The sequence below is a fragment of the Salmo trutta genome, chromosome 36 (genome assembly GCF_901001165.1).
Source record: "Salmo trutta chromosome 36, fSalTru1.1, whole genome shotgun sequence".
NCBI classification, from domain to species: domain Eukaryota; kingdom Metazoa; phylum Chordata; class Actinopteri; order Salmoniformes; family Salmonidae; genus Salmo; species Salmo trutta.
In genome coordinates this window covers 20,785,065-20,812,927 of record NC_042992.1, presented here as the reverse complement: position 1 = coordinate 20,812,927, position 27,863 = coordinate 20,785,065, and the positions used below count along the sequence as shown (strand labels likewise).

The 27,863-nt window shown below is 44.2% G+C and overlaps 1 protein-coding gene and 1 long non-coding RNA gene across 2 annotated transcripts in view; both read left to right on the top strand.

Annotated features, from left to right (window-relative positions):
• Positions 1-18,296, top strand: part of LOC115175619 (unconventional myosin-Ig) — a 62,118-nt gene extending 43,822 nt beyond the window's left edge. The window contains exon 22 of the mRNA XM_029735001.1: positions 17,590-18,296. Within this exon, the coding sequence (XP_029590861.1) occupies positions 17,590-17,752 (163 nt within the window). The 3' untranslated portion in view covers positions 17,753-18,296. The remainder of the gene's footprint in view (positions 1-17,589) is intronic.
• Positions 18,297-21,538: 3,242 nt separating this feature from the next.
• Positions 21,539-27,531, top strand: LOC115175618 (uncharacterized). Its single transcript, XR_003872067.1, has 2 exons — positions 21,539-22,024; positions 25,984-27,531. It is a non-coding gene; the product is annotated as an uncharacterized LOC115175618 (long non-coding RNA).
• The last annotated feature ends 332 nt before the right edge of the window (positions 27,532-27,863 follow it).

Genomic DNA, 27,863 nt, shown 5'->3' with positions numbered 1-27,863 from the left:
GGCTATGAGAGGCAGAAGGTAACTATACTTCACAGTGATCTGATTTAAACCTCTATAGTCAATGCACGGGCGCAAACCTCCATCCTTCTTCTTCACAAAAAAGAAACTTGAGGAGGCAGGTGAAGTGGAAGGCCGAATGTATCCCTGTCCCAGAGATTCGGTGACATATGTTTCCATAGCCGCCGTCTCCTCCTGTGACAGAGGATACACGTGACTCCTGGGAAGTGCTGCGTCTACCAAGAGATTTGTCGCACAATCCCCCCGTCAATGGGGTGGTAATTGAGTCGCCTTCTTTTTACAGAAGGCGAGAGCCAAATCGGCATATTCACAGGGGATGTGCATGGTGGAGACCTGGTTTGGACTCTCCACCGTAGTTGCACCTATGGAAACACCTATACACCTCCCTGAACACTGACGTGACCATCCGTTGAGAGCCTTCTGTTGCCACGAAATAGTGGGGTCATGATAAGCCAACCAGGGAAACCCCAACACCACAGGAAACACAGGAGAATCTATCAGGAAGAGACGAATTCCCTCCTCATGACCCTCCTGCGTTCTCATGCATAGTGGAGCCGTGACCTCCCTAATCAGACCCGATCCTAAAGGACGACTATCTAAAGAATGTACAGGGAAGGGCACATCAATAGGAACAATAGGGATCCCTAAATTACGAGCAAACAAATGATCAATAAAGTTCCCAGCTGTGCCTGAATCTACTAGCGCCTTATGCTGAGAATGCGGAGAAAACTCAGGAAATTCTATAGATATATACATGTGCACAACAGGAAGCTCTGGGTAGGTTGGGTGCATACTCACCTGGGATGATCCACCAGTGCCCTGCCTGCTGCCTCGACTTCCTGGGGTACCTCTCCAGCACCGACCAGCAGTGTGTCCGCTTATTTTAACCTAAAAAAGGCTTGATACAAGACCATATCTTGATGCATTTTCTGGGTAACTCAAAACAAGTAAATGCAATTTTTTGGGTAGGAAAATCAACTCAAACCAAGTTATTTTTACTTTATTATCTCAATAAAAGAAAACAAATCTAGGTAAGATGTTTATTTTTTGCAGTGCATGCCAGAGTCAGCCTGTCTGTTATGTGTCTCACCACTAAGCCTAGTGTCCTCCTGCAGGCTGTAGCTAACAGCACCCATCCTAAAATGATTGGTTTCCTAAATCTTAATCCCCAAATCCAGTCATACTGATTTACTTAAAAACACCAAAGACCATACTCCCACTTATTTTAATTGTACTACAAACTTTTCAGTTCAAACCTCTGAATCGACATTCACAGTTTCCAAATATAATGAGGAATAACAAATTCCCCATGTGCCGTAGGACATGCTTTCTCACTCATGTCAATCGTATTATGTCTATTACGTCACATATACTGTAGATATGGCACAGGTCTGTGTGGGATACAGGATATTACATCATATATACTGTAGATATGGCACAGGTCAATGGGGGATACAGGATATTACATCACATATACTGTTGATATGGCACATCTCTGTGCGGAATAGAGGATATTACATCAAATATACTGTAGATATGGCACAGGTCTGTGTGAGATACAGGATATTACATCATATATACTGTAGATATGGCACAGGTCTGTGTGGGATACAGGACCAGTCTTGTCTGTGCAGCAGACTGCCATCTCATTAATGTAGTGGTATGTCTTGTGTCCAGGCATTTTCTCACAGGACAGATAGATAGACTAGACCCCCTAGGGAGAGGCTTATAGGACCACAGGCAGCCGGGTGGCAACCGTACCAGGCTGTGTTTTGGGGTATTTTTTGGAGCGTGTGTGTGTGTCTGTGTGTTTGCATGTTGGACAGCGTGTGTGTTTTAATGACAGAGCAGCATCCTAGACTCCTGGACTTTAGGTCTGGGTCTGGTGTGTGTGTGTGTGTGTTCTGGTCTGTGTTTGTGTTGGGGGAGTCAGTCAGTCAGCCAGTCTATGTCAGAGGGGTTCCTACAGCAGCTGTGTGTCTTTGGCTGCTGATCGGAGCGGCTGGCGTCAGATAGTTAGTGACGGCCATTGAGAAAGGCTAATCACTGTGCCGGCCTGTCTGCCTGCGTGGCCCCCATGTGCCTTTGTGCCGCCATCTGGGGGTTGTGACCCCCACAGGCTCTCATCAAAAGAGAGACTTGGAGACTTAGAGTCGGGGGGGGGGGGGCGGGGGATAGTGGGATTGTGGGGTTGCCGACCACAGAAGTGTGTGTGAGGGGGTGAGTGTGTGTAAGCATGAACGAGGGGGAGGAGGAGAATGGCAGATGACAATACACACACGTTCTTTTTCCTCTCTCTTTTTCATCACTCTTTTTTTGCCAGGAAGTCAGTCCCAAGACCACAGTAGTCATGCCCCACTCAGGCCTGTTCTCACATGTAGTCTGGTTTGGTCTGGGAGGGAGAGTGAAAGAGTGAGTCAATGGAGCGATTGTGGTACCAGTCTGTTTCCCTCTGCCCCGAGCCAAACACTGATGCCTATTACGTACTGATGAGTATTTGGAGCCTCATGGAGTAGGTGTGTGTGTGTATTGGGGGGTTAGACCCCTTATGGGCCATCTGCTGAGACAGCTGGGTGTGTGACAGGGCAGGGGCAGAGGGCTGGAGATTTAGGGTTTGGTCAGCCCCTTATCTGAAAGATTGGGGAGGGGATATTCCTTTACATCCCCCTTTTCTCTTCCTACCCTGTCCCCCTCTTACCCCCTCCACTCTCCCCTTCTAACCATCCCCACACTCTCTTCCTCCCCCTCTTCCCTTCCCTCACCCCCTCTTCTCCCTCCCTCATTTCTACCTTATGTGACCCTGGTCAAAGTCAGTGTGATGTCAGTAGCAGAGATCACGGACCTAAATGGTCTCCGCTCTTTTCTAAACTTGACTCGCTTTTTAGGTTGTGAAAGGCGTCATCCTATCCTGAAATAGCCTGCTCTTCCTCCTCCTCTTCCTCCTGCTCTACCCTTCTCCCTCAGTGCCTGTCCTCGATACGCTCGTTTCAGCGTTAAGAGAGGCGAGCCACGGCCCTACCTCTCTCTTTCTCTCATTCTCTTCCTCTTCCCCTTTTATCTTTTCCCTTCTCTCTCTCTTTCACTCTCTTTTCCCCTCTCTCTCTCTCTCTCTCTCCCTCTCTACCTCCATCTTTTTCTCTTCCCCCCTCTTTCTCTCTACCTATCTCTCTCCCACTCTCTCTCGCTGTCTCCCTCTTCCTCTACCTCTCTCTTTGTCTCCCTTTCTCTTTCTCTCTCTTTCTCACCTTTCTCTCTCACTCTCACCCTCCCCCTCTCTTTCGCTCTCTCCCACTCTCACACCTCTCTCTCTCTCTCTCTTACGCTCCCGCTCTTTCTCTCTCTGTCCCAGCCATGGTTGACTGTTTGTCCTATTTAGGAAAAGTCCTATTTTGGAGGAGTCATTTCTAAAATCTATTTGCTTTGTGCCTATTCTGAATGGAGAAGACTCGTAGGCTTATATACATTTGAGATTCCAAAGTTGTAGTCATTAGAGGGAGGTTGGTCAATGGAACTGATTTAACCTTGGTGTAATAGTTTGAAGAACTAAAAATAATAGTTTTAAAAAAAGAAATGCAGGCATGCGTATGCAGAGAGAAGGGAAACAGAGAGAGAGAGAGAGAGAGAGAGAGCTCTGCCATCTCTTGCATGACAATGTTTTCACATGTTCACATGTGAAAGACAGTCTGACTGCGCTGCAGTAGCAGCTACCAGAAAGCTACCATGGCCCTGTTCATTCCTGGTAGGCTTTCTGTTTGACAACAGAGGCCTCTATCTCACGGTCTGCTTTACAAATGGCACCCTATTTCCTATATAGTACACTACTTTTGACCTGGACCCATAGGCACTTTGTAGGGAATAGGGAGCCGTTTGGGACAGCGGCACAATCTACTACATTTACAGAGTCAGCTATTAACCCATGAAACTGAGAGCAGTGCAGCATCAAAGTACCTCTTTGTGGATGCCTTGTTTTGGAATCATCAACTGAAATACCATGATGAAACACAATTTTGACAGATTGATAGTCAGTTAGTTTTCTAACTATTATGATAGATTCATTTGAATTATGGACTTAGTTATATCTTAAGATGGAGGGGGTTGTAAGATGGCGCCGGAGAAGCTAGCAGACGTTTTACGTGCCCCTAGCCGATTGTGTTTTTTGTTTGTTTATTTGCGCTGTTACTTATTTTGTACATAATGCTTCTGCTACCGTCTCTTATGACCGAAAATAACTTCTAGACATCAGGACTGCTGTTACTCACCATGGACTAGCAGAATCCTCTCTTTCCTTTCATGACTCTGACGAGCCCGACGCGAAGGATACACTGCTTCCACGGGAACAGGCCCCGATCCCCGTGATCTGCGTGAAGGGAAAGAGGGGCCGAAGATCAGGCTGCCTTCTGAGAATTCGGAGGCGGTCGAATAAACCCCCACTTCCCTCCAGTCTGCTAGCAAACATACAATCTTTGGAGAATAAAATCGATGAGTTACGCGGAAGATTAAACTACCAACGGGACATTAAAAACTGTAACATCTTATGCTTCACGGAGTCATGGCTGAACGACAACAACATCAACACACAGCTGACTGGTTATACGATGTACCGGCAGGATAGAACAGTGGCTTCTGGTAAGACAAGGGGCGGCGGTCTATGTATTTTTGTAAACAACAACTGGTGCACGATAGCTAAGGAAGTCTCGCGCTATTGCTCGCCTGAGGTAGACTATCTCATGATAAGCTGTAGACCACACTACCTACCGAGAGAGTTTGCATCTGTATTCTTTGTAGCTGTTTACATACCACCACAGTCAGAGGCTGGCACTAAGACAGCATTGAATGAGCTGTATTCCGCCATAAGCAAACAAGAAAACGTATACAAAGCTCTCCCTTACCCTTCATTTGGCAAAGCTGACCCTAATTCTATCATCCTGATTCCTGCTTACAAGCAACAATTAAAGCAGGAAGCACCAGTGACTAGATCAATAAAAAACTGGTAAGAGGAAGCAGATGCTAAGCTACGGAACTGTTTTGCATGCACAGACTGGAATATATTCCGGGATTCCTCCGATGGCATTGAGGAGTACACCACATCAGTCATTGGCTTCATCAATAAGTGCATCGATGACGTCGTCCCCACATACCCAAACCGAATTGAATCGTACTACACCGGCTCTGACGCTCTTTGGGTGTGGCAGGGCTTGCAAACCACTACAGACTACAAAGGGAAGCACAACCGAGAGCTGCCCAGTGACACGAGCCTACCAGAAGAACGAAACTACTTCTATGCTCGCTTCAAGGCAAATAACACTGAAACATGCATGAGAGCACCAGCTGTTCCGGAAGACTGTGGAATCACGCTCTCCGCAGCCGATGTGAGTAAGACTTTAAACAGGTCTTTAATTACTTGTTACTTTTATCTCTTATTCTTATCCATATTTTTTTTTATCTGCATTGTTGGTTAGGGGCTCGTAATTAAGCATTTCACTGTAAGGTCTACACCTGTTGTATTCAGCGCATGTGACCAATACAATTTGATTTGATTTGTGTGTACTGCATGACCCTTCTGATAAAGAGGCAGGGCACCGGAGGTTGTCATCAAAAGCAAAATCGTACATTAATGTTTGTGTTCTGATAGTGTTAATTGTTTGTTTCCTGTTGTGTCTCTGACCCAGCAGCAGACAGAGACACTGATAACTATAATCAGAGCAGCTACAGTATAGCTTCTCACCTCTAAACAATATTAGTTCAGTAGTGCACAGTAGGCTACAATCAGCAGGAACCAATGTCCCAATATGAAAAGTCTGTTGCATAAATTCCCTCCTGGGGTGTTACGTTGTTTAACTGCCCCCCTACTACAGATAATCATTCAATCCCCGCCTCCTGTAGATAATCAATCTGGTGGTGGTGAGACACTCTCTATGTTCCTTCTCTCTTTGATTGACTTAGGTAGTGAGGTAGGATGCTTTTGCTCCTAACTCCGAGATGTGTGTGTGTGTGTGTGCGTGTGTGTGCGTGCGTGTGTGTGTGCGTGTGCGTGTGCGTGTGTGTGTGTGTGTGTGTGTCCTATGGAGTCCAGGAGTCCATTAATCGTTTCCAAGAAAATGATTGAAGCTAATGCTATTACTCACTGTGGTATGACGCACGTTTCTAGTTCAACATACCATGTAGCAGAAAACCTAAGCGGTGTCAATATGCATTAAACAGTGTGGTTTCAGTCGGTCGAGAATGGCGCTTGCAATGCTAATGGTCGTTGGTTGAATTCCACCGGGGCCACCCAATTGGAAAATGAATGCACACATGACTGTGAGTTGCTTTGGATAAAAGCTTCTGCTAAGTGGACTATGTTATATTATTATGAACATACGTTAAAGGTCATATTCCTTCAATTAATTTAAATCCATGATTGCACAACATGGTGTTTCTGCTCTTCATGAGTGAGTTGTTTTTTTCCTTAGAATACATCCTCCAATGTACCTGGTTGCAGCAAACCTAATAGGTATAAACGTATACATATTACACTAGATGAACGTAGGCTAAGGGTCGTATTCCTTCAATCATTTGAGTCCTTGATCACTAAACGTGGTGTTTCTGCCATTCATACAGTATACTGAATAAAAATATAAACGCAACATGCGTTTACTAACAGGGTTGTAAACAAATTTGTGCATGCAATTTGAGAGAAATAATATTTTTGTGCGTATATGGAACATTTCTGGGATTTGTTTTTGTCAGCTCATGAAAAATGGGACCAACACTTTACATGTTGCGTTTATATTTTTGCTCAGTGTATATGAGTACATATTAGATTATATAAACTTCGGTTAAGAATCATATTTGCTCAAATCATTTGAATCCATGCTCACACGACATGTGGTGTTTTTGCTGTTTTTGCCTACGTCAGTCATTGTTTTTCTCCTCAGAATACATCCTCCAATATACTTGGTAGCAGCACTTAGGTATAAACACACACTTAGAAAAAAGGGTTCCAAAAGGGTTCTTCTGCTGTCCCCACAGGATAACACTTTTTGGTTCCAGGGAGAATTATTTTAGGTTCCATGTAGAACCCTCTGGGGAAAGGGTTCTTCATGGAACACAATGGGGTTCTACCTGGAACCAAAAGGGTTCTACCTGGAACCAAAAAGGGTTCTTTAATGGGTTCTCCTATGGGGACAGCCGAAAAAAAACATTTTAGGTGGTAGATAGCACCTTTCTTTCTAAGAGTGTATACATAATATACTATATGAGTGTAGATTAAGGGTCATATTCGCTCTATTCATTTGAGTCCATGTTTATGTTTGTGCTGTATCCTATGTGGTTGTGTACCAAATGGCATCCTATTCCCTAAACAGTGCACTACTTTTGCGTGCCATTTGGGATGCAGTCCGTGAGTCATTGTTTTTCTCACAGAATACTCCCAGGTGAGCCTTAAGATGCAGGGGACAGCTGGCTGAGATGGTCCTGTGTTGGTGGTGATGGTGATGTTGATCACGATGACGACAATGCTAAATCAAGGCAGTCTGGTCCTTAATGTCAAAACAAGCTCCCCTGCCCATCCCATACCCAGACCACTTGATTTGAGTGCATGTTCGCACAACATGTGGTGTTTTTGCTGTACATCCATACATATTAGTAGATGTTAGTACATATTAGTACATATTAGAGTATATGGGAATAGGTTAAGGTGGCAGCTGGTTGAGATGGACCTATGGTGGTGATGATGATGGTGATGTTGATGATGATGATGACAATGCTCAATCAGTGTGCAGTTGGTTGTTAAGTAGTCTGGCGAATGGCCATCCATATTTCAACAAGCCCCCTGGCCCATCCTCTGCCCAGCCTAGCACCCATAGACCCAAATAGCCTCCTCTTCCTCCCATCCCCACCCCCTCTGTACAGGACGCAGATGCTGCTGTTGCCCAGGGATTGTTGCCAGGCAGCTGAGGAGGAAGTGCTCATTTAGGGCTTTGGGGCTGTGGGGATTGAATGGGGATTTACTCAACAGGAGTTAAGATTGTGTCAGAGCTCTCTGCTGAGACTGTGACTGCATCCCAAATGGTACCCTATTACTTTCATAGTGTAGTGCACTACTTATTGGCCACTATATAGGGAATAAATTGGGCACTATATATAGGTAAGTTAGGCACTATATAGGGAATAAGGTACCAATTAGGACGCAGACTGTGACTGAGGTACCACAGTGTGAATAAGTTGTTTTACCACTGTGGTAGAGTAGTGTGAAAAAGTTGTTTTACCACTGTGGTAGAGTAGTGTGAATAAGTTGTTTTACCACTGTGGTAGAGTAGTGTGAATAAGTTGTTTTACCACTGTGGTAGAGTAGTGTGAATTAGATGCTGTATCTCTGTGGGTGTTAAATATGTTATAGTCTACACAGTGAGCATGTTTCTCACAAGTGGAAGTGAATCTCTGAAAAGCAAATATATTGTACAGCAGTGGAGGCTGGTGAGGGGAGGACGGCTCATAATAATGTCTTGAACGGAGCATATGGAAACCATGGAAACCATGTGTTTGATACCATTCCACTATTCCACTCCAACCATTACCACGAGCCCATCCTCCAAATGAAGGTGCCAGCAACCTCCTGTGTAGTACAGGTAACTGCCAAATTAAAAGAAAACACCAACATAAAGTGTCTTAATAGGGAGTTGGGCCACCACGAGCCGCCAGAACATATTCAATGTGCCTAGGCATAGATTTACATTTTTTTTACATTTACGTCATTTAGCAGACGCTCTTATCCAGAGCGACTTACAAATTGGTGCATTCACCTTTTCCAGTGGAACAACCACTTTACAATAGTACATCTATATTTTTTTTTTTTGGGGGGGGGGGGTAGAAGGATTACTATATCCTATCCCAGGTATTCCTTAAAGAGGTGGGGTTTCAGGTGTCTACGGAAGGTGGTGATTGACTCCGCTGTCCTGGCGTCGTGAGGGAGCTTGTTCCACCATTGGGGTGCCAGAGCAGCAAACAGTTTTGACTGGGCTGAGCGGGAACTGTGCTTCCGCAGAGGTAGGGAGGCCAGCAGGCCAGAGGTGGATGAACGCAGTGCCCTTGTTTGGGTGTAGGGCCTGATCAGAGCCTGAAGGTACGGAGGTGCCGTTCCCCTCACAGCTCCGTAGGCAAGCACCATGGTCTTGTAGCAGATGGGCAAATGGCCATATTTATACATGAACCTATGCATTATGGGATGTTAATTTCTTAATTAACTCAGGAACCACACCTGTATGGAAGCACCTGCTTTCAATATACTTTGTATCCCTCATTTTCTCAAGTGTTTATTTTGACAGTTACCTGTGTTCCAGTTACATGAGATAAATATACAGTACTAATCAAAAGTTTGGACACACCTAACTCATTCAAGGGTTTTTCAATTTTTTTAAACTATTTTCTACATTGTAGAATAATAGTGAAGACATCAAAACTATTAAATAACACATATGGAATCATGTAATAACAAAAAAAGTCTTAAACAAATCAAAATATATTTTATATTTGAAATTCTTCAAAGTAGCCACCCTTTGCCTTGATGACAGCTTTGCACACTCTTGGCATTCTCTCAACCAGCTTCACCTGGAGTGCTTTTCCAACAGTCTTGAAGGAGTTCCCACATATGCTGAGCCCTTGTTGGCTGCTTTTCCTTCACTCTGCGGTCCAACTCATCCCAAACCATCTCAATTGGGTTGAGGTCAGGTCATCTGATGCAGCCCTCCTTTACTCTCCTTCTTGGGTCAAATAGCCCTTACACAGCCTGGAGTTGTGTCACCGGCAAATCACCCTCACACCATCACCCCTCCTCCATACTTCACAGTGGGAACCACATATGGGGAGATAATCCTTTTACCTACTCTGCGTCTCACAAAGACATGGCCGTTGGAGCCAATAATCTTGAATTTGGACGCATCAGACCAATAGACAGATTTCCACTGGTCTAATGTACATTGCTCATGTTTCTTGGCCCAAGAAAGTCTCTTCTTATTTGTGTCCTTTAGTAGTGGTTTCTTTATAGCACTTCAACCATGAAGGCCTGATTCACACAGTCTCCTCTGAACAGTTGATGTTGAGATGTGTCTGTTACTTGAACTCTGTGAAGCATTTATTTTGGCTGCAATTTCTGAGGCTGGTAACTCTAATGAACGTATCCTCTGCAGCAGAGGTAACTCTGGGTCTTCCTTTCCTGTAGTGGTCCTCATGAGAGCCAGTTTCATCATAGCACTTGATGATTTTTGCGACTTCACTTGAAGAAACTTTCAAAGTTCTTGAAATTTTCCACATTGACTGAACTTCATTTGTTGAAGTAATGATGGACTCTCATTTCGCTTTGCTTATTTGAGCTGTTCTTGCCAGAATATGGACTTGGTTTTTACCAAATAGGGCTATCGTCTGTATACCACCCCTACCTTGTCACAAAAGAACTGATTGGCTCAAACGCATTAAGAAGGAAACAATTCCACAGATTAACTTTTAACAAGGCACACCTGTTAATTGAAATGCATTCCAGGTGGCTACCTCATGAAGATGGTTGAGAGAATGCCAAGAGTGTGCAAAGCTGTCATCAAGGCAAAGGGTGGCTACTTTGAAGAATATACAATATATTTTGATTTGTTTAACACTTTTTTTGTTACTACATGATTCCATATGTGTTATTTCATAGTTTTGATGTCTTCACTATTATTCTACAATGTAGAAAAAAGTAAAAATAAAGAAAAACCCTAGAATGAGTAGGTGTGTCCAAACTTTTGACTGATACTGTACATCATAAATACATGATGAACTGAGGAGAAGTCTGAGTCTTTAGTAGTCCGATAAACTACCATCATTCGTCTTTTGAATGCTCAGGAGAGAGACGTCTATTCCTCTCCAGAAACTGTCCATCCATGTCCTCTTTATCATCCTTAAAATTACTCCTTTATTTCCTCTTTTATCACTCTCTCCATCAATGTCTCTCCTGGTGGGATACTGTAGCTGGCTAGGTAGAGGGCCTGACCCCTCCACAGTTAGTTTCCTCTTTTTCTTTCACTCTTTCTCTCTTTCACTCTGTTGACCAACAGATGTCCTATCTGATCCCCTCCTGAGGGCCAATTATACCTGCCTGGATGGATGGAGGGAGAGAGGGACAAGGGCAGAGTGAGTGAATGGAGAGAGGGAGGCAGGGATAAGAGAAGAGAGAGTGAAGGGAGGGAGAGAGAGATGAGGGGAGAATGTTAGTTTAGTGAGATAAAAGAAGGTTAAGGAAAAGCATACCTTTCTTTGGGATAAGTAAAAAAGAACCTTATTCCAACCATTCAACCACAATGCAACATACTTCTTCATCTAGGGCATACGTTTAACACCCCATGCACACACTGCTATAAACAGCCTACATGCCATGGTTATCTTCACAAACCGATGCAGTGGTAAACCAAGTGCTATTGAGGTGCTATGAGTGAGATGATGCTATGTGCTAAGTAGGCTTTATGCTGTTACAGAGAAAGTACTGGCTAGCAGTGATTACAGAGACAGTTGAGGGTGCAGCGTGGATGCATGCAGTGTGCTGTGTCCCAAATGGCCCACTATTCCCTATGTAGTGCACTACTTTTGACCTGAGCCCTATGGGCCCTGGTCAAAAGCAATGCAATATATAGGGAATAGGGTGCCAGAGCAGCCGTAGTGACTCAGTGAGCCCCAGACAGCCATTGTGTCCCTTGGCAGTAAGCTGTGTCTTCAGGCTCCGGTAGTGTGATCATCATCAGGCTGTTCTGTGGTCAGTGGTATTATTCGGAGCAGCAGTCATCACAGCTGCTGTATAAAGTGTCTCCGAGTTTGAGTGCTAATCTAGGATCAGCTTTGCCTTTTATATCATAATGAATAAGATTACATGGACAGGGGGGACGCAATCCTAGATCAGCACTCCTACTCTCAGATGCTTTATGAATGTGCACTGAGCCTCCCCGGAACAGGCAGCTAACTGTTTGGGACCCATTGATTACTAGATGGTGAGTCAGAGAGTCAGTGTGGATGGCAGTGTTGCTTTCATTGGAAAACCAGGAAAAGGTGTATGAGAATATGTGAACCAAAGGAATGGGAACTTTATTCTCAAAGCATAGCGTTGTTAGCTTGGTCCTAGATCTCGTTGTGCTGTCTTGTCTTTGGCAAGACTGCACAAACAGATCTGGGACCAATCTACAGTGTTGACCCTGCAGATAGCTTTTTATGATCCGTCATACTCGTGTGCTACTTTGTTAAATGATATTAAGTTACCTACTCAGCCTACTTGCTCATTAAAGTTGCACTGGTTAGTTATATAAATACTTTGGCATGAAATACTTTATGATTTCCATAGATGTCTCTTGGCTGTCAGTGAGATTATGTAATATCTTAGAAAATGTTGAAGAAAGGCTTGGTTTTGGGGCTACACTGATAATAATGTCCTAGTTTGGACAGCTTGTGTACAAACACACACACACACAAATACAAACACCCACAGTCAGACAAACACCAAACACACACACACTCCCCCATCATAAACATGTTTTATTTGCAGTGACACATATTTCCTGGCAGGGATGCTGTACAGGCCTCAGTGTTAATGATTTGATTTCTACACAATGGGATCTAGTGCTGGTACCTCTGGTGCCACACACATTCACACAGACAGGCAGGCAGGCAGACAGGCAGGCAGGCAGGCAGGCAGGCAGGCAGGCAGGCAGGCAGGCAGGCAGGCAGGCAGGCAGGCAGACAGACAGACAGACAGACAGACAGACAGACAGACAGACAGACAGACAGACAGACAGACAGTCTAGCAGCAGCATCACCAACACAGTAACTGAGTGTGGCAGGAGGCACAGCAGAGGCAATGTCTTACAGCACATACACCCAGCCACAGTCCAGCACAAAATGGTCTCATAATTCTCCGTAATGGAGACACAGGAGGCATATATTCACATCGGATTATTACACTCCAACACTATAGAGGAGATGACAGGGGAAAGAGGGAGGATGAGGAGAGGGAGGTGGGGAAGGAGGAATAGGAGGAAGGAAAAGGCGGAGAAGGAAGGAGGTGGGTGGGTGGAGGCGGTCCTCAGGCACCTGCAGGGCTGCGTCCCAAATGGCACCCTATTCCCTACATAGTGATCAGAGCCATATGGGTTCTTGTCAAAAGTAGTGCACTAAATAGGGAATAGGGTGCCATTTGGACACAGACCAGGAGTTGCTGCTGCGCCCCAGTTCTGTCAGCGGTCGTTTCCAGGAGAATGAATAATTCGGCTGCAGCATCAGGAGGCCTCATTGGCACATCTCCCTGTTTATGAACCAGAGCAGTGAGACAAACCAGGTTGTAAACACCAGGCCTGTGCCTGAAATGGCACCATTTTCCCTATGTAGTGCAAAGGGTATATGTTTTTTTATTTTTTTATTTTTCTCCCCTATTTCATGATATCCAATTTGTAGTTACAGTCTTATCCCATCACTGCAACCCCTGTACAGACACAGGAGTGCACTATAAAGATAATAGTATGCTATTTCAGACGCAATCCAGGTCTGTCTCATTGAGAAATCTGGACCATCTCAATCAATCACACCACAGCCCTTTAGGCTTCACACATACACTATATATACAAAAGTATGTGGACAGCCTTTCAAACTAGTGGATTCGGCTATTTCAGCCACACCCGTTAGTGACAGGTGTATAAAATCAATCACATAGCCATGCAATCTTCATAGACAAACATTGGCAGTAGAATGGCCTTACTGAAGAGCTCAGTGACTTTCAACGTGGCACCAACATAGGATGCCACCTTTCCAACAAGTTAGTTTGTAAAATTTCGGCCCGGTTAGAGTTGCCCCAGTCAACTGTAAGTGCTGTTATTGTGAAGTTGAAACATCTAGGAGCAACAATGGCTCAGCCGCGAAGTGGTAGACCACACAAGCTCACAGAACGGGACCAAGCGCGTAGCGCGTATAAATCGCTTCTCCTCAGCCGCAACACTCACTACAGAGTTTCAAACTGCCTTTCAAACTGCCTCAAGAACTGTTCTTCGGGAGCTTCATGAAATGGGTTTCCATGACCGAGCAGCCACACACAAGCCTAAGATCACCATGCACAATGCCAAGCGTCGGCTGGAGTGTTGTAAAGCTCACCGCCATGGGACTCTGGAGCAGTGGAAACGTGTGATGAATCACCATTTGGCAGTCCGACAGACAAATCTGGGTTTGGCGGATGCAAGGAGAATGCTACCTGCCCCAATGCATAGTGCCAACTGTAAAGTTTGGTGGAGGAGGTATAATGGTCTGGGGCTGTTTTTCATGGTCCAGCTAGGCCCCTTAGTTCCAGTGAAGGAAAATCTTAACACTACAGCATACAATGACATACTAGATGATTCTGTGTTTCCAACTTTGTGGCAACAGTTTGGGGCAGGACCTTTCTTGTTTCAGCATGACAATGTCCCCGTACACAAAGCAAGGTCCATACAGAAATGTTTTTGCGAGATCGGTGTGGAAGAACTTGACTGGCCTGCACAGAGCTCAGACCTCAACCCCATCGAACACCTTTGTGATGAATTGGAACGCCGACTGCGAGCCAGGCCTATTCGCCCAACATCAGTGCCTGACCTCACTAATTACCTTATGGCTGAATTGAAGCAAGTCCCCACAGCAATGTTCCAACATCTAGTGGAAAGCCCTCCCAGAAGAGTGGAGGCTGTTATAGCAGCAAAGGGGGGACCAACTCCAAATTAATTCCCATGATTTTGGAATGAGATGTTCGACAAGCAGGTGTCCACATACTTTTGGTCATGTAGTGTAGATTCCCCCCTCTACTACAGTGCAGTACCACAGCCCAGCCATAGAAATAGATAGGTAGACCTGGCTTGGGCTGCGTCTGACATGGCAGCCTATTCCCTCATCTCATTCTAGCCCAGCCATAGTGGTCAAATCTCTCTGTCATAGCCCATGGCTTAGTGTGAAGTTCAAAGAGCCTTACCCTGGTGTAGGTTTACACTGGGCCATTCCTCTGGACAGTTGGTCAATCAATCTGTGCTGAAATCAGTATTGCACGCGAATCATCAAAACCCAGGGAAGCTAGGAAGTCAGTGGGTTTCTGGGTTGCAGGGCCGGGCGGGTGTGTCTCTGGGAGTGGGACAGCTGGTGGAAACGGGTGGAAGGGGGAGGAAGGGAAGAGGAAGAGGGGGTTTGGAGTTTACGTGACTTTGGGCACTGGGGACTATGGGACTGGGGTCACACCTGTTAGAGTGGCTTATTGATGGACGCCGTGCAGCTTTGTGAAACAAGGGTGCTGGAACTGGAAGGAAACCTTGAATTAAGCTTTAGCACAGTACACAAGCACTGTATACAGGTTCAGATACAATAACAATACACACGCACATATACACACACACACACGCACACACACACACACACACACACACACACACACACACACACACACACACACACACACACACACACACACACACACACACACACACACACACACACACACACACACACACACAGGCACACGCAGACACACAGATAGTTACTTTCCTGCATCATCAATTCAAACTGAGACAAATGCAAGTACTGCCCTTTCAAACCATTTCCCCCCACAAAAAAAGCCTGTGCTCCCAGAAGAATAACACACAAAGCTCCTTAACCAGCCGAGATATAGAGCAGTTTAACAATGCACTGTGCACCCATCCAATCCCATAGCATAGACTGATAGACAAGGCTCTCTGTGTATTTGGCCATGTGCTGGTCCTGTGTGTTAACTAGAGAGTCAGTGTGGTGCAGAAGTCCAGCCAGGCTGGAGGATCCCCCTGGTCAGACAGAGGCTGTGTCCCAAATGGCACCCTATTCCCTATATAGTGCAATACATTTGACCAGGGCCATAAGGTGCACTATGTAGGAAATGGGGTGCCATTTGGCATGGAAACAGAGACTGTAGTATGGCCTTCGGAACAGATCATCTTCAGCTGACTGTGCAGCGGCCAAAGCCCTTCTTCTCCCTCTCGTCCCTCTCTCTCCCCCTCTCGTCCCCCTCTCTCCCCCTCCCCCTGGCAGCTGTCAGCTCAAGGATAGGGTGTGTGACACCACAGCACCTGCACACAGGATACTAGATAGATGAGAGGAGAGGATGGCAGTCAGTCAAACCCCTCTGAGAGGCAGTGTAGAGTTTTCAATTAGATAAGGACTATTACCTTTTATAAACTGGGTGGTTCGAGCCCTGAATGCTGATTGGCTGACAGCTGTTGTATATCAAACTGTATACCATGGGTATGACAAAACATTTATTTTTCCTGCTCTAATTACGTTGGTCACAAGTTTATAATAGCAATAAGGCACCTCAGGGGTTTGTGGTATATAGGCAATATACCACGGCTAAGGGCTGTATCCAGGCACTCTGCGTTGCGTCATGCATTAGAACAGCCCTTAGCCGTGGTATATTGGCCATATACCACACCCCCTCGTGCTTTATTGCTTAAGTATAACTAATGGACACACTATTGGTGCTGTGTTAACTGCCCTTTACTGACATGTTGGAATACCAATTAAAACATGTCATATGGAGCTGATGAGAGGTGTAATATAACTTTGGTCAGGAAGGTGACCAAGAACTCGATGGTCACTCTGTCAGAGCTCCAGAGTTCCTCAGTGGAGATGGGAGAACTTTCCAGAAGGACAACCATCTCTGCAGCACTCCACCAATCAGGCCTTTATGGTAGAGATGCCAGAAGGAAGCCACTCAGTGAAAGGCACATGACAGCCCCCTTGGAGTTTGCCAAAAGCCACCTAATGGTCTCTCAGACCATAAGAAACAAGATTCTCTGGTCTGATGAAACCAAGATTGAACTCTTTGGCCTGAATGCCAAGCGTCACGTCTGGAGGAAACCTGGCACCATCCCTACGGTGAAGCACGGTGGTGAGATCCGTGATGAAGAAAGATCTGTGATCCATCAAAACCTGCTCCAGAGAACTCAGGACCATACACTGGGGTGAAGGTTCACCTTCCAACAGGACAATGACCCAAAGCACACAGCCAAGACAACGCAGGTGTGGCTTTGGGACAAGTCTCTGAATGTCCTTGAGTGGCCAAGCCAGAGCTCAGACTTGAACCAGATCGAACATCTCCGGAGAGACCTGAAAATAGCTTTGCAGTGATGCTCCACATCCAACCTGACTGATCTTGAGAGGATCTGCAGAGAAGAATGGGAGAAACTCACCAAATACAGGTGTGCCAAGCTTGTAGCGTCATACCCAAGAAGACTCTAGGCTGTAATCGCTGCCAAAGGGGCTTCAACAAAGTACTGAGTAAAGGGTCTGAATACTTATGTAGATGTGATTTTTCAAATTTGCTAACATTTCTAAAAACCCCACTATGGGGTATTGTGTGTAGATTGATGAGGGGAAAAAACCTATTTAATCAATTTTAGAACAAGACTGTAAAGTAACAAAATGTGGAAAATGTAATGTGGTGTGAATACTTTCTGATGATACTATATATTTTATCTTGTTTTGTAGATAATGATCAGTGAGTTAACAGTCAGTGTGTCTGTGTGTTTGTGCATGTGTGTGTTTCAGAGTGAGGAACGCCCCGCTACCAGTGAAGGTTTGCTGCTCGGCCGTCCAGCTGCACATGCGGGGCAAGCCCAAGAGTGTAACCCTGGAGACCAAGGCCGGCCAGGCCCACGCAGACTTCCGTAAGAACCGCGACGGTTTCACCCTCCTGATCCCCTCCAACTGAGACAGTCACCACCAGCTACCCCAGGCACATTCTAATCTGGACCTCAAAGCCTGCTGATTTTCATGTTCTTGGAAAAGGAGCTTCAATCTTATTGGTTGAAAATGTAAAACCAATGCACTGATGGTTGTAGTTGGAACTACACATTATGGCAGGGACTCACACTGGCCATTGGATGTTTTTGTCATATTATGTATGGTATAGATGCTCACAGGTATAACATTTTAACTTTAAAAACATATTTTTTATATGATTTCATGTTTTTGCAAATTTCAGAGGATTAACAGAGATATATAGCCTAGAGACTGAAATGCAAACAAAATAGCAATATTTCACATACCTTTTTTCAGACTAAGTTAGCTTAGCTACAGTGTTTTTATACTGTATATTCAGCAGAGAAGACAGCTATTTTACTGCCTTTGAGAAATGGGAATACTCCTTTAAAGTGCATCATCTCTCAACATGCTGCCTTGAAAGGGCAGACCATGAGATTCATAGCAACAATGAAAAAGCAAATATATAATTTATTAAAATGTATTTTATCGCAGTATGTGTAGATGTTTTTACTCTATCAAAAAAGTATATATAATATGTCTATATTATATTATTCATACTATTTATTTTCATATGATATATTATTAATATTATTATATTTTTATATTATGGGCCAATTTTCTGGACCCAGATTAAGTCCATTGAACAGTCTTATTCTGGGTTAGAGATACCAGCCCTATATACTGTAATGTAACTGAGAGCATATCAGTCTTTCTCTGTCTTCCTCTCTCCCTTTCTTCCTCCATCTCTCTCTCTCTGCCCTCTCTCTCTCTCTCTGCCCTCTCTCTGCCCTCTCTCTCTCTGCCCTCTCTCTCTCTCTCTCTCTCTCTCTCTCTGCCCTCTCTCTCTCTCTGCCCTCTCTCTCTCTGCCCTCTCTCTCTCTGCCCTCTCTCTCTCTCTCTCTCTCTCTCTCTCTCTCTCTCTCTCTCTCTCTCTCACTATCTGTGTCTCTCTCCACTTGTCCTGATGGTACTGCTTAGTGATGGCCTGGCCTCAGTGTGACTCTGCTTTCTTCTCCATGCCCTGACATCCTCTATCTCCATCCTCCCCTCCTGACATCCTCTATCTCCATCCTCCACTCCTGACATCCTCCCTCTCCATCCTCCTCCCCTGACATCCACTATCTCCATCCTCCCCTCCTGACATCCACTATCTCCATCCTCCCCTCCTGACATCCACTATCTCCATCCTCTCCTCCTGACATCCTCCCTCTCCATCCTCCTCCCCTGACATCCACTATCTCCATCCTCCCCTCCTGACATCCACTATCTCCATCCTCCCCTCCTGACATCCTCTATCTCCATCCTCCCCTCCTGACATCCACTATCTCCATCTTCCCCTCCTGACATCCTCTATCTCCATCCTCCTCCCCTGACATCCTCCCTCTCCATCCTCCTCTTCTGCCATCCTCTATCTCCATCCTCCCCTCCTGACATCCACTATCTCCATCCTCCTCCCCTGACATCCACTATCTCCATCCTCCCCTCCTGACATCCTCTATCTCCATCCTCCCCTCCTGACATCCTCTATCTCCATCCTCCTCCCCTGACATCCTCCCTCTCCATCCTCCTCTTCTGCCATCCTCTATCTCCATCCTCCCCTCCTGACATCCTCTATCTCCATCCTCCCCTCCTGACATCCTCTATCTCCATCCTCCCCTCCCTTGACATCCTCTATCTCCATCCTCCTCTATCTCCATCCTCCCCTCCCCTGACATCCTCTATCTCCATCCTCCTCTATCTCCATCCTCCGCTCCCCTGACATCCTCTATCTCCATCCTCCCCTCCTGACATCTTCTATCTCCATCCTCCTCTCCTGACATCCTCTATCTCCATCCTCCGCTCCCCTGACATCCACTATCTCCATCCTCCCCTCCCCTGACATCTTCTATCTCTATCCTCCCCTCCTGACATCCACTATCTCCATCCTCCCCTCCTGACATCCACTATCCTGTTGAGGATAGACGTTCCGCTAGCGGAACCCCGGAACCCCTAGCCAACAGCCAATGGCATCGCACGGCGCGAAATACAAAACCAACTAAAATACCACAATTCAATTTTCTCAAACAATCAACTATTTTACACCATTTTAAAGATAAGACTCGTTAATCTAACCACATTGTCCGATTTCAAAAAGGCTTTACAGCGAAAGCAAAACATTAGATTATGTTAGGAGAGTACATAGACACAAATAATCACACAGCCATTTTCCAAGCAAGCATATATGTCACATAAACCCAAACCACAGCTAAATGCAGCACTAACCTTTGATGATCTTCATCAGATGACACTCCTAGGACATTATGTTATACAATACATGCATGTTTTGTTCAATCAAGTTCATATTTATATCAAACACCAGCATTTTACATTAGCATGTGATGTTCAGAACTAGCATACCCATCGAAAACTTCCGGTGAATTTACTGAATTACTCATGATAAACGTTGACAAAATACATAACAATTATTTTAAGAATTATAGATACAGAACTCCTTTATGCAATCGCGGTGTCAGATTTTAAAATAGCTTTTCGGTGAAAGCACATTTTGCAATATTCTGAGTACATAGCTCGGCCATCATGGCTAGCTATTTTGACACCCACCAAGTTTGGGGCTCACTAAACTCAGAATTACTATTAGAAAAATTGGATTAGCTTTGCTGTTCTTCATCAGAATGCACTCCCAGGACTTCTACTTAAACAACAAATGTTGTTTTGGTTCCAAATAATCCATAGTTATATTCAAATAGCTCCGTTTTGTTCGTGCGTTCAGGTCACTATCCGAAGGGTGACGCGCGAGCGCATTTCGTGACAAAAAAATTCAAAATATTCCATTACCGTACTTAGAAGCATGTCAAATGCTGTTTAAAATAAATTGTTATGCTATTTTTCTCGTAAAATAGCGATAATATTCCAACTGGGCAACGTTGTATTCATTCAAAGGCTGAAAGAAAAAAATGGAGTAGTCTCGTGAACGCGCATCTCAGTCTCACTGTCCCCAGGCTGACCACTTGCAAATTCTGCTGCTGTTCTTTGCCCAGAGACAGCAGACACCCCATTCCACTTTCTGGCGGCTTTAGAGAGCCAATGGAAGCCTTAGAAAATGTCACGTTACAGCACAGATGCTGTATTTTCGATAGAGATGCAACAGAAGGACAACAAATTGTCAGACAGGGCACTTCCTGTATGGAATCTTCTCAAGTTTTGGCCTGCCATATGAGTTCTGTTATACTCACAGACACCATTCAAACAGTTTTAGAAACTTTAGGGTGTTTTCTATCCAAAGCCAATAATTATATGCATATTCTAGTTTCTGGGCAGGAGTAGTAACCAGATTAAATCGGGTACGCTTTTTATCCGGCCGTGAAAATACTGCCCCCTATCCCAAATAAGCTATCTCCATCCTCCTACCCTGACAGCCACTATCTCCATCCTCCCCTCCTGACATCCTCTATCTCCATCCTCCCCTCCCCTGACATCCTCTATCTCCATCCTCCTCTTCTGCCATCCTCTATCTCCATCCTCCTCCCCTGACATCCACTATCTCCATCCACCCCGCCTGACATCTTCTATCTCCATCCTCCTCCCCTGACATCCACTATCTCCATCCTCCCCTCCTGACATCCACTATCTCCATCCTCCCCTCCTGACATCCACTATCTCCATCCTCCCCTCCTGACATCCTCTATCTCCATCCTCCCCTCCTGACATCCATTATCTCATCCTCCCCTCCTGACATCCTCTATCTCCATCCTCCCCTCCTGACATCCACTATCTCCATCCTCCTCTTCTGATGACAGCGATGGGGAAGAAACGGTGATCAACAGTATTGTTGTCATGGAAGAAGTTGACCGAGTTTTGACATGAGTGGAATGCCCGGTGGAAGCAGAGAGATGAATGCCAAATGCGGAGAGAGTCGAAAGAGAACACAGAAGGCTGTTGTATAAAACACCTGTCGCCCACTCTGGTTTTGGCACAAGCACTCTAGCCAACAGCTCGCAGATACAGTGCGGCTAGGCTACCTACATTATGAGATAATTACGGACCAGGCAAGGAGGGCATTAATCAGAGAGGCAACAAAGAGACCAAAGATAACCCTGAAGGAGCTGCAAAGCTCTACATCGGAAATTGTACCGGTTTTCATGTTTCCATAATAACTTGGTTGTGACTTTTTTCATGCGTCAGGTAATTCATCCTCATGGAATGGTTGGATAGAAACGTGGTTAGTATCAACTTCCTCTTGTGTGGTTGCATGTATTTCTTTGTGATTGCATGTGTCTGAGCATGTCTCTCATCTTACCGGACAACCGGAAAAGCATTCCTCTCTATCTTTCCCCTCTCTCCCTCAACCTTCACTTTCTTCTGCTCTTTCAAGCTGAGCCTCTTGAGATGTCAAGTACTCTCTCCACTTTCCGTGACATTAGGAGATGATAGGCATGCATCAAGGCTGCAACACAGATACAGTGCCTAATATCTCCCATGACACCTCTCTCCTCAGTGTTATTTAACCTGCTAACCCAAATCAGCTAGTCTGGATAACACTTAATACCTAGGAGTCTGGAATGGCTCTTTGATGTTGTTGGCACAATGTGTGTATAATTAAGGGGGCTGTGCTTTTACTGTTTGGCTCTTCTCTGTGTCTTTCTCACTCACTCAAACAACCACACCACACACAGCCCCTGAGCGCCGCCCCCTTCCAATACAATGGTTGGATTTTCACCCCAGAGGAGAAAAATATATATTTAAGAGAACCGATCAAACCCGTTGCACAATTTCTGAGCAAATAGTGCAATAACAAACCGCCTCCTTTCCAGACCAGAGTGGTTACAGCTCTCCCTGCATTGTAAGTCACGTCAACCAGGCTACAAGTTAGAAGCCTCGGCAGCCAAGCGTCTTTTTTTTCCAGATCTCATGATGATGATGATGATATAGTGCGAACCAATACCGAGCAGAAACAGCTGTCTTCTCCCGCTACCCTCTCCCTCGCCCTAATTCAACAGCAAATTGAGTGTCTCAACAAACAAACGTAATTGTATTTTTTTTTAACCTAAAGTGTCTAAGATACAAATTCAGCAAAAAAAGAAACGGCCATTTTTCAGGACCCTGTCTTTCAAAGATAATTATTTCCATTTTGGTCCAAAACACTTGACTTAGATGTCATCCAAACTGGACTGGATGAATATGAAGTTGTTAAAACATAACTTTTTTCTCAGAAACTTTTTTCCAGATCATTTCAAAACATATTTTGAAAAGTGTCTTATCCTTTGCCAACCTGAGTGAGACAGAGCTCTCTTGCTGATAGCTGTGTGTTCTTTGGCCAAAACAGATTACTTGACAAGTCTATGTGCTAATCTATAGGTGGTGTCCTAAATAGCACCCTACTCTTTATATAGTGCAGTAGTTTTGACCAGGGCCTATAGGGCTCTGGTCAAAAGTAGTGCACTAAATAGGGAATAGCGTGCCATTTGGGACATAACAGTCTCTCCTGCTGAGATAGACATCTGTTCTTACTAATACATACACCAATCACACACTTGCTTAGAGACAGCTACTGTAGCTATCACGTACAGTGGCCATTGATTCAAAACGTCTGTGTAACTTCCCTTAATCATTGATCTATAGGATAGTCAAGCTTTTTCCATATAATGTTTTAAGGTTAGAGTACAGTAGATAACTCTAACTGGGTATTGATTGACTGTTGTCTCTGTATGTAGTTTGGTATTTGGGATGCTTTCAGCCTTCTACAGTTAGGAACAAGGTAGAGGTATAAGGTACAATTTTATGTGTCCTGAATGAAACCCTATTCCCTATGGTGCACTACGTATAATATAGAGAGTCCTATTGGTCCTGGGGAATGAAGAGCCCTATGGGCTCTACTCAAAAGTAGTGCACTATATAGGCTGCAGCTCCACTACACTTCAACAGTCATTTAGCAGACACTCTTTAGCAGACACTCTTTAGCAAACACTCTTTAACAAACTCCTCACAAGTCCTCAACTGGCAGCTTCATTAGATAGTACCCGCAAAACCCCAGTCTTAACGTCAACAGGGAAGAGTTCCTCTGTCCAGTGCCCATCTTATTCTTTTCTTTTTATTGGCCAGTCTGAGATATGGCATTTTCTTTGCAACTCTGCCTAGAAGGCCAGCATCCTAGAGTTGCCCTTTCACTGTTGACGTTGAGACTGGGGTTTTGCGTGTACTATTTAATGAAGCTGCCAGTTGAGGACTTGTGAGGTGTCTGTTTCTAAAACTAGACACTCTAATGTACTTGTAATCTTTCTCAGTTGTGCACCGGGGCCTCCCACTCTTCTTTCTATTCTGGTTAGAGCCAGTTTGCGCTGTTCTGTGAAGGGAGTAGAATACAGCATTGTACCAGATTTTCAGTTTCTTGGCAATTTCTCACATGGAATATGTAGCTCTCGTCACAACAGACACAGGTTGGTTCCTTGAAACGGGCTTTTATTGCCTTGCATGTCTTTTTCTCCGATGCATCCACATCACGCCGTGAGAACTATATGTTTGAATGAACACAGTAACGTTGATAAATTATACAGTACTGAAACAAAGGAATACAAATGGCGCTCGGCGCAACAATACAAATGGCGCTTGGCGCGACAATACAAATGGCACTCAGCGCGACTATAAACAAAGTTCTATAGGTTGAACAACATACCTCGTTGGCTGCTTGTCCTGAAAAGAGGTTCTTGAATCCTTAAAGTCCCTTGAAAGTCCCTTTACTGTCTTTCTTAGCCTCTGCCATCAACAATTATGACTCAGACTAAGATCTGCTTAAGTGAGATTGCACACAGTCAATTAACAAATTCCGTAGCAGTAACACAACAGAGAACGTTAGTTCCGGGATGGAACATAAAAACACAAACAATGGACTAATGTTAATTTACCTGTTACATCACGTTTAAATTCTTATCTATACATCAATAAATAATTTATTTATTTACTACATCAAATAAACCATGAACTATGTATTAATCATGCATCGTGAACACAGCATCTATGTAACACCACTTACAGAATAGCCTTCATTTCTCAGAACAAGAATAGACTCACGAGTTTCAGAAGAAAGTTCTTTGTTTCTGGCCATTTTGAGCCTGTAATCGAACCCACAAATGCTGATGCTCCAGATACTCAACTAGTCTGAAGAAGACCAGTTTTATTGCTTTTTTAATCAGGACAATAGTTTTCAGATGTGCTAACATATTTGCAAAAGGATTTTCTAATGATCAATTAGCCTTTTAAAATTATAAACTTGGATTAGCTAACACAACGTGCCATTGGAACACAGGAGTGATGGTTGCTGATAATGGGCCTCTGAACGCCTATCTAGATATTCCATTAAAAATCTGCCGTTTCCAGCTGCAATAGTCATTTACAACATTACTACATTACAACACCCTGTTGTGTTCGTTTCATGTTAATTAATTCTGTGTTCCCGGTCCAAAATGACCGCCCCATTATTGCTGATTATAAATCCGTAATTATCCATATATTATCACCTAATGTTGTGTTAGATCTTTTTATCAACTTACGTTCTTGTGAACATTACAAGTTTTGAACTTCTATTTTCTATTTATGGCCTGTAGGCCTCATTCACCTGAGCTCTTACAACACATTGTGCTATTTATCACATACTACTTTGTGTCAAAGTTTAACAAGGACTCTCTCCTCCTCACCAGTGTCATGATCAAAGATATGATCAAGAGCCTCACATACAGTATATCATTTGGACATTGTGCTGCCACAGAATTAATTGTGAGCAAGGCATCAAAAAAGCTTTGTATACCAGAGCTGCGAGAAAAGTTCTATATATTATTGAAACAATGTTGCAATTGTTTGTGAGAATGCCAACAGGTGTGGTTCCCTTCTGGCAAAGAATCTTTTGGGATAAGGTTCCGGTGGGGGTTGCCATGGAAGCCAAGAAGGGGAGTGAGGTGTGTGTGTGTGTGCTCAAACGCACATGCATGTGGGCGTGCGGGAGAGCAAGTGTGTTCATCTGATGAATGGGCATGTGCCTGAACTCAATTTTATACACTAATTGTAGTCTCACCCATTAATTTCTAATGACCGGTCATTTTTCACCAGGAACACTACAGGTGTACAAAAGTTAAATAAAACACCCAAAATGCAATGAACATAATCAAAATGTTTTTTTTGTGTTTTCAGATGCCCTGTGTGGACAGAATCATGGAATCTTAATTTTAAGGCAGCCCGATTTAAATGAACTACATTTTCCAAGAGAAAACTTGGTTAAATTCGACCAGAACACAGCAGGAGGGTTAACAATGTCTATACTGTATTTCTGATCAATTTGATGTTATTTTAATGGACCACAAATGTGCTTTTCTTTCAAAAACAAGGACACTTCTAAGTGGCCCCAAACTTTTTAATGGTAGCGTACGTATAATATCCTTAAGTGTTTTTTATCCCTCTCACAAATGTATACATTTCATAATTTGTTGTCAATGGGTGATCAAAACATGCCTCGTTCTAATTTTAGGCATTTTCTAAATCCTGTTCTGTTTGTTTTGTTATGATGATGATGATGATGATGCAATCCGGACCATTGGTTGATGTTACAGTTAGGCTATTGTACTTCAGTGTATTATCAACTAATTGGATCCAAAGTCTTATTCTAAACTAATCTATTGGGATTGGTCATTGTTAATGCATTATCTCTAGAGGGGGTGTTCAATTCCATTACTGAAAAGGATCCGTCCCACATGGCACCCTATTCCCTATGTAGTGCACTAATTTTGACCAGAACCATGTGGTCCTTGATCAAAAGTAGTGCACTAAATAGGTGATAGGGTGCCATTCGGGATGGATCTGGCACCTGGTTCTATCTCCACTTAGAGATTAGAACCCACCACAGTTTGTTAATCAGTTGGGGAGGATTTGTCAATGGGAATATAATACCGATGTGTCCCAAATGGCATCCTATTCCCTATGTAGTGCACTACTTTTGACCAGAGCCCCCCGCTGGTCAAAGGTAGTGCACTACATAGGAAATAGGGTGCCTTTTGGGATTATATTACATGGTCCAGGAGCAGCTACTGTAGTCTACCATGCAGGTTTTTATTCTCCTAAATCCTCTCAGGCTAGGCCTCCGCCACCGGTTTGGTAAGCACTGCAGGTTTTCTAATCCTGAATTCCAAATGGCACCCTATTCCCCTACATAGTGCACTACTTTTGACAAGAGCCCTATGCCACTATATAGGGAATAGGGTGCCATTTGGGACATATCTTGTATGTCTCCCCTTTAGGCTGAGCAGAGGAAGGTCACATGGGAAAGATTACTTTAATGTGAGGGTGAGATTGCTTTCTGCTTGGTTGAGCTGAATCAACATACCATCAGTGGTAATAACAACTAATCAGGAAACGTTTGACAGACCAAACCTGTCGCTTACACTGAGAACTCTGATACTTTTTCAATGTTGTATAATGATAATGATAATGAATATTTGTACTATGTGATTGTATGTAAGTAAGCCTTGTCCAAGCCAGAAAGGCCCATAGGCTCCTGCCCTATCTCCTGGTTCTGTAGCTCAAGGCAGCGTGCTGGACAGGACACTAGTCAATCGCAAGGCATGTGATTGTATGAGAGAGCCCAGTCTGTATGAGAGAGGGTGATATTCTCAGACACTTACCAGTATGCACAGTAGGTTCAGGACCCATGTGACTTCTCGGAGTTCTGCTGTTCTTAAAAAAAAATATATATATATATATAAATACAAAAAAAATATATATATAAAATGTTATTGAATATCCGAAACATACAATATACTTGCAGTGAAGCCGCTCAACAACTACACCATACCAGTCATCCAACAGACTCACATTCAGAGTGAAACACAGAAGTATCCAGGATCAACGCCCTGCTCAAGGGCACATTGACAGATCTCCCACCAGGCAAAGAAACATGAACCGAACCCTCCAAGATCCCCCGACAGTTCCCCAATAGCTGTCCCTCAACCATTCGAGACCCTTTCCTCAGTCCCCCCCAAGAAGAAAATTAAAAATAAAAATACAATTAATACCATAAT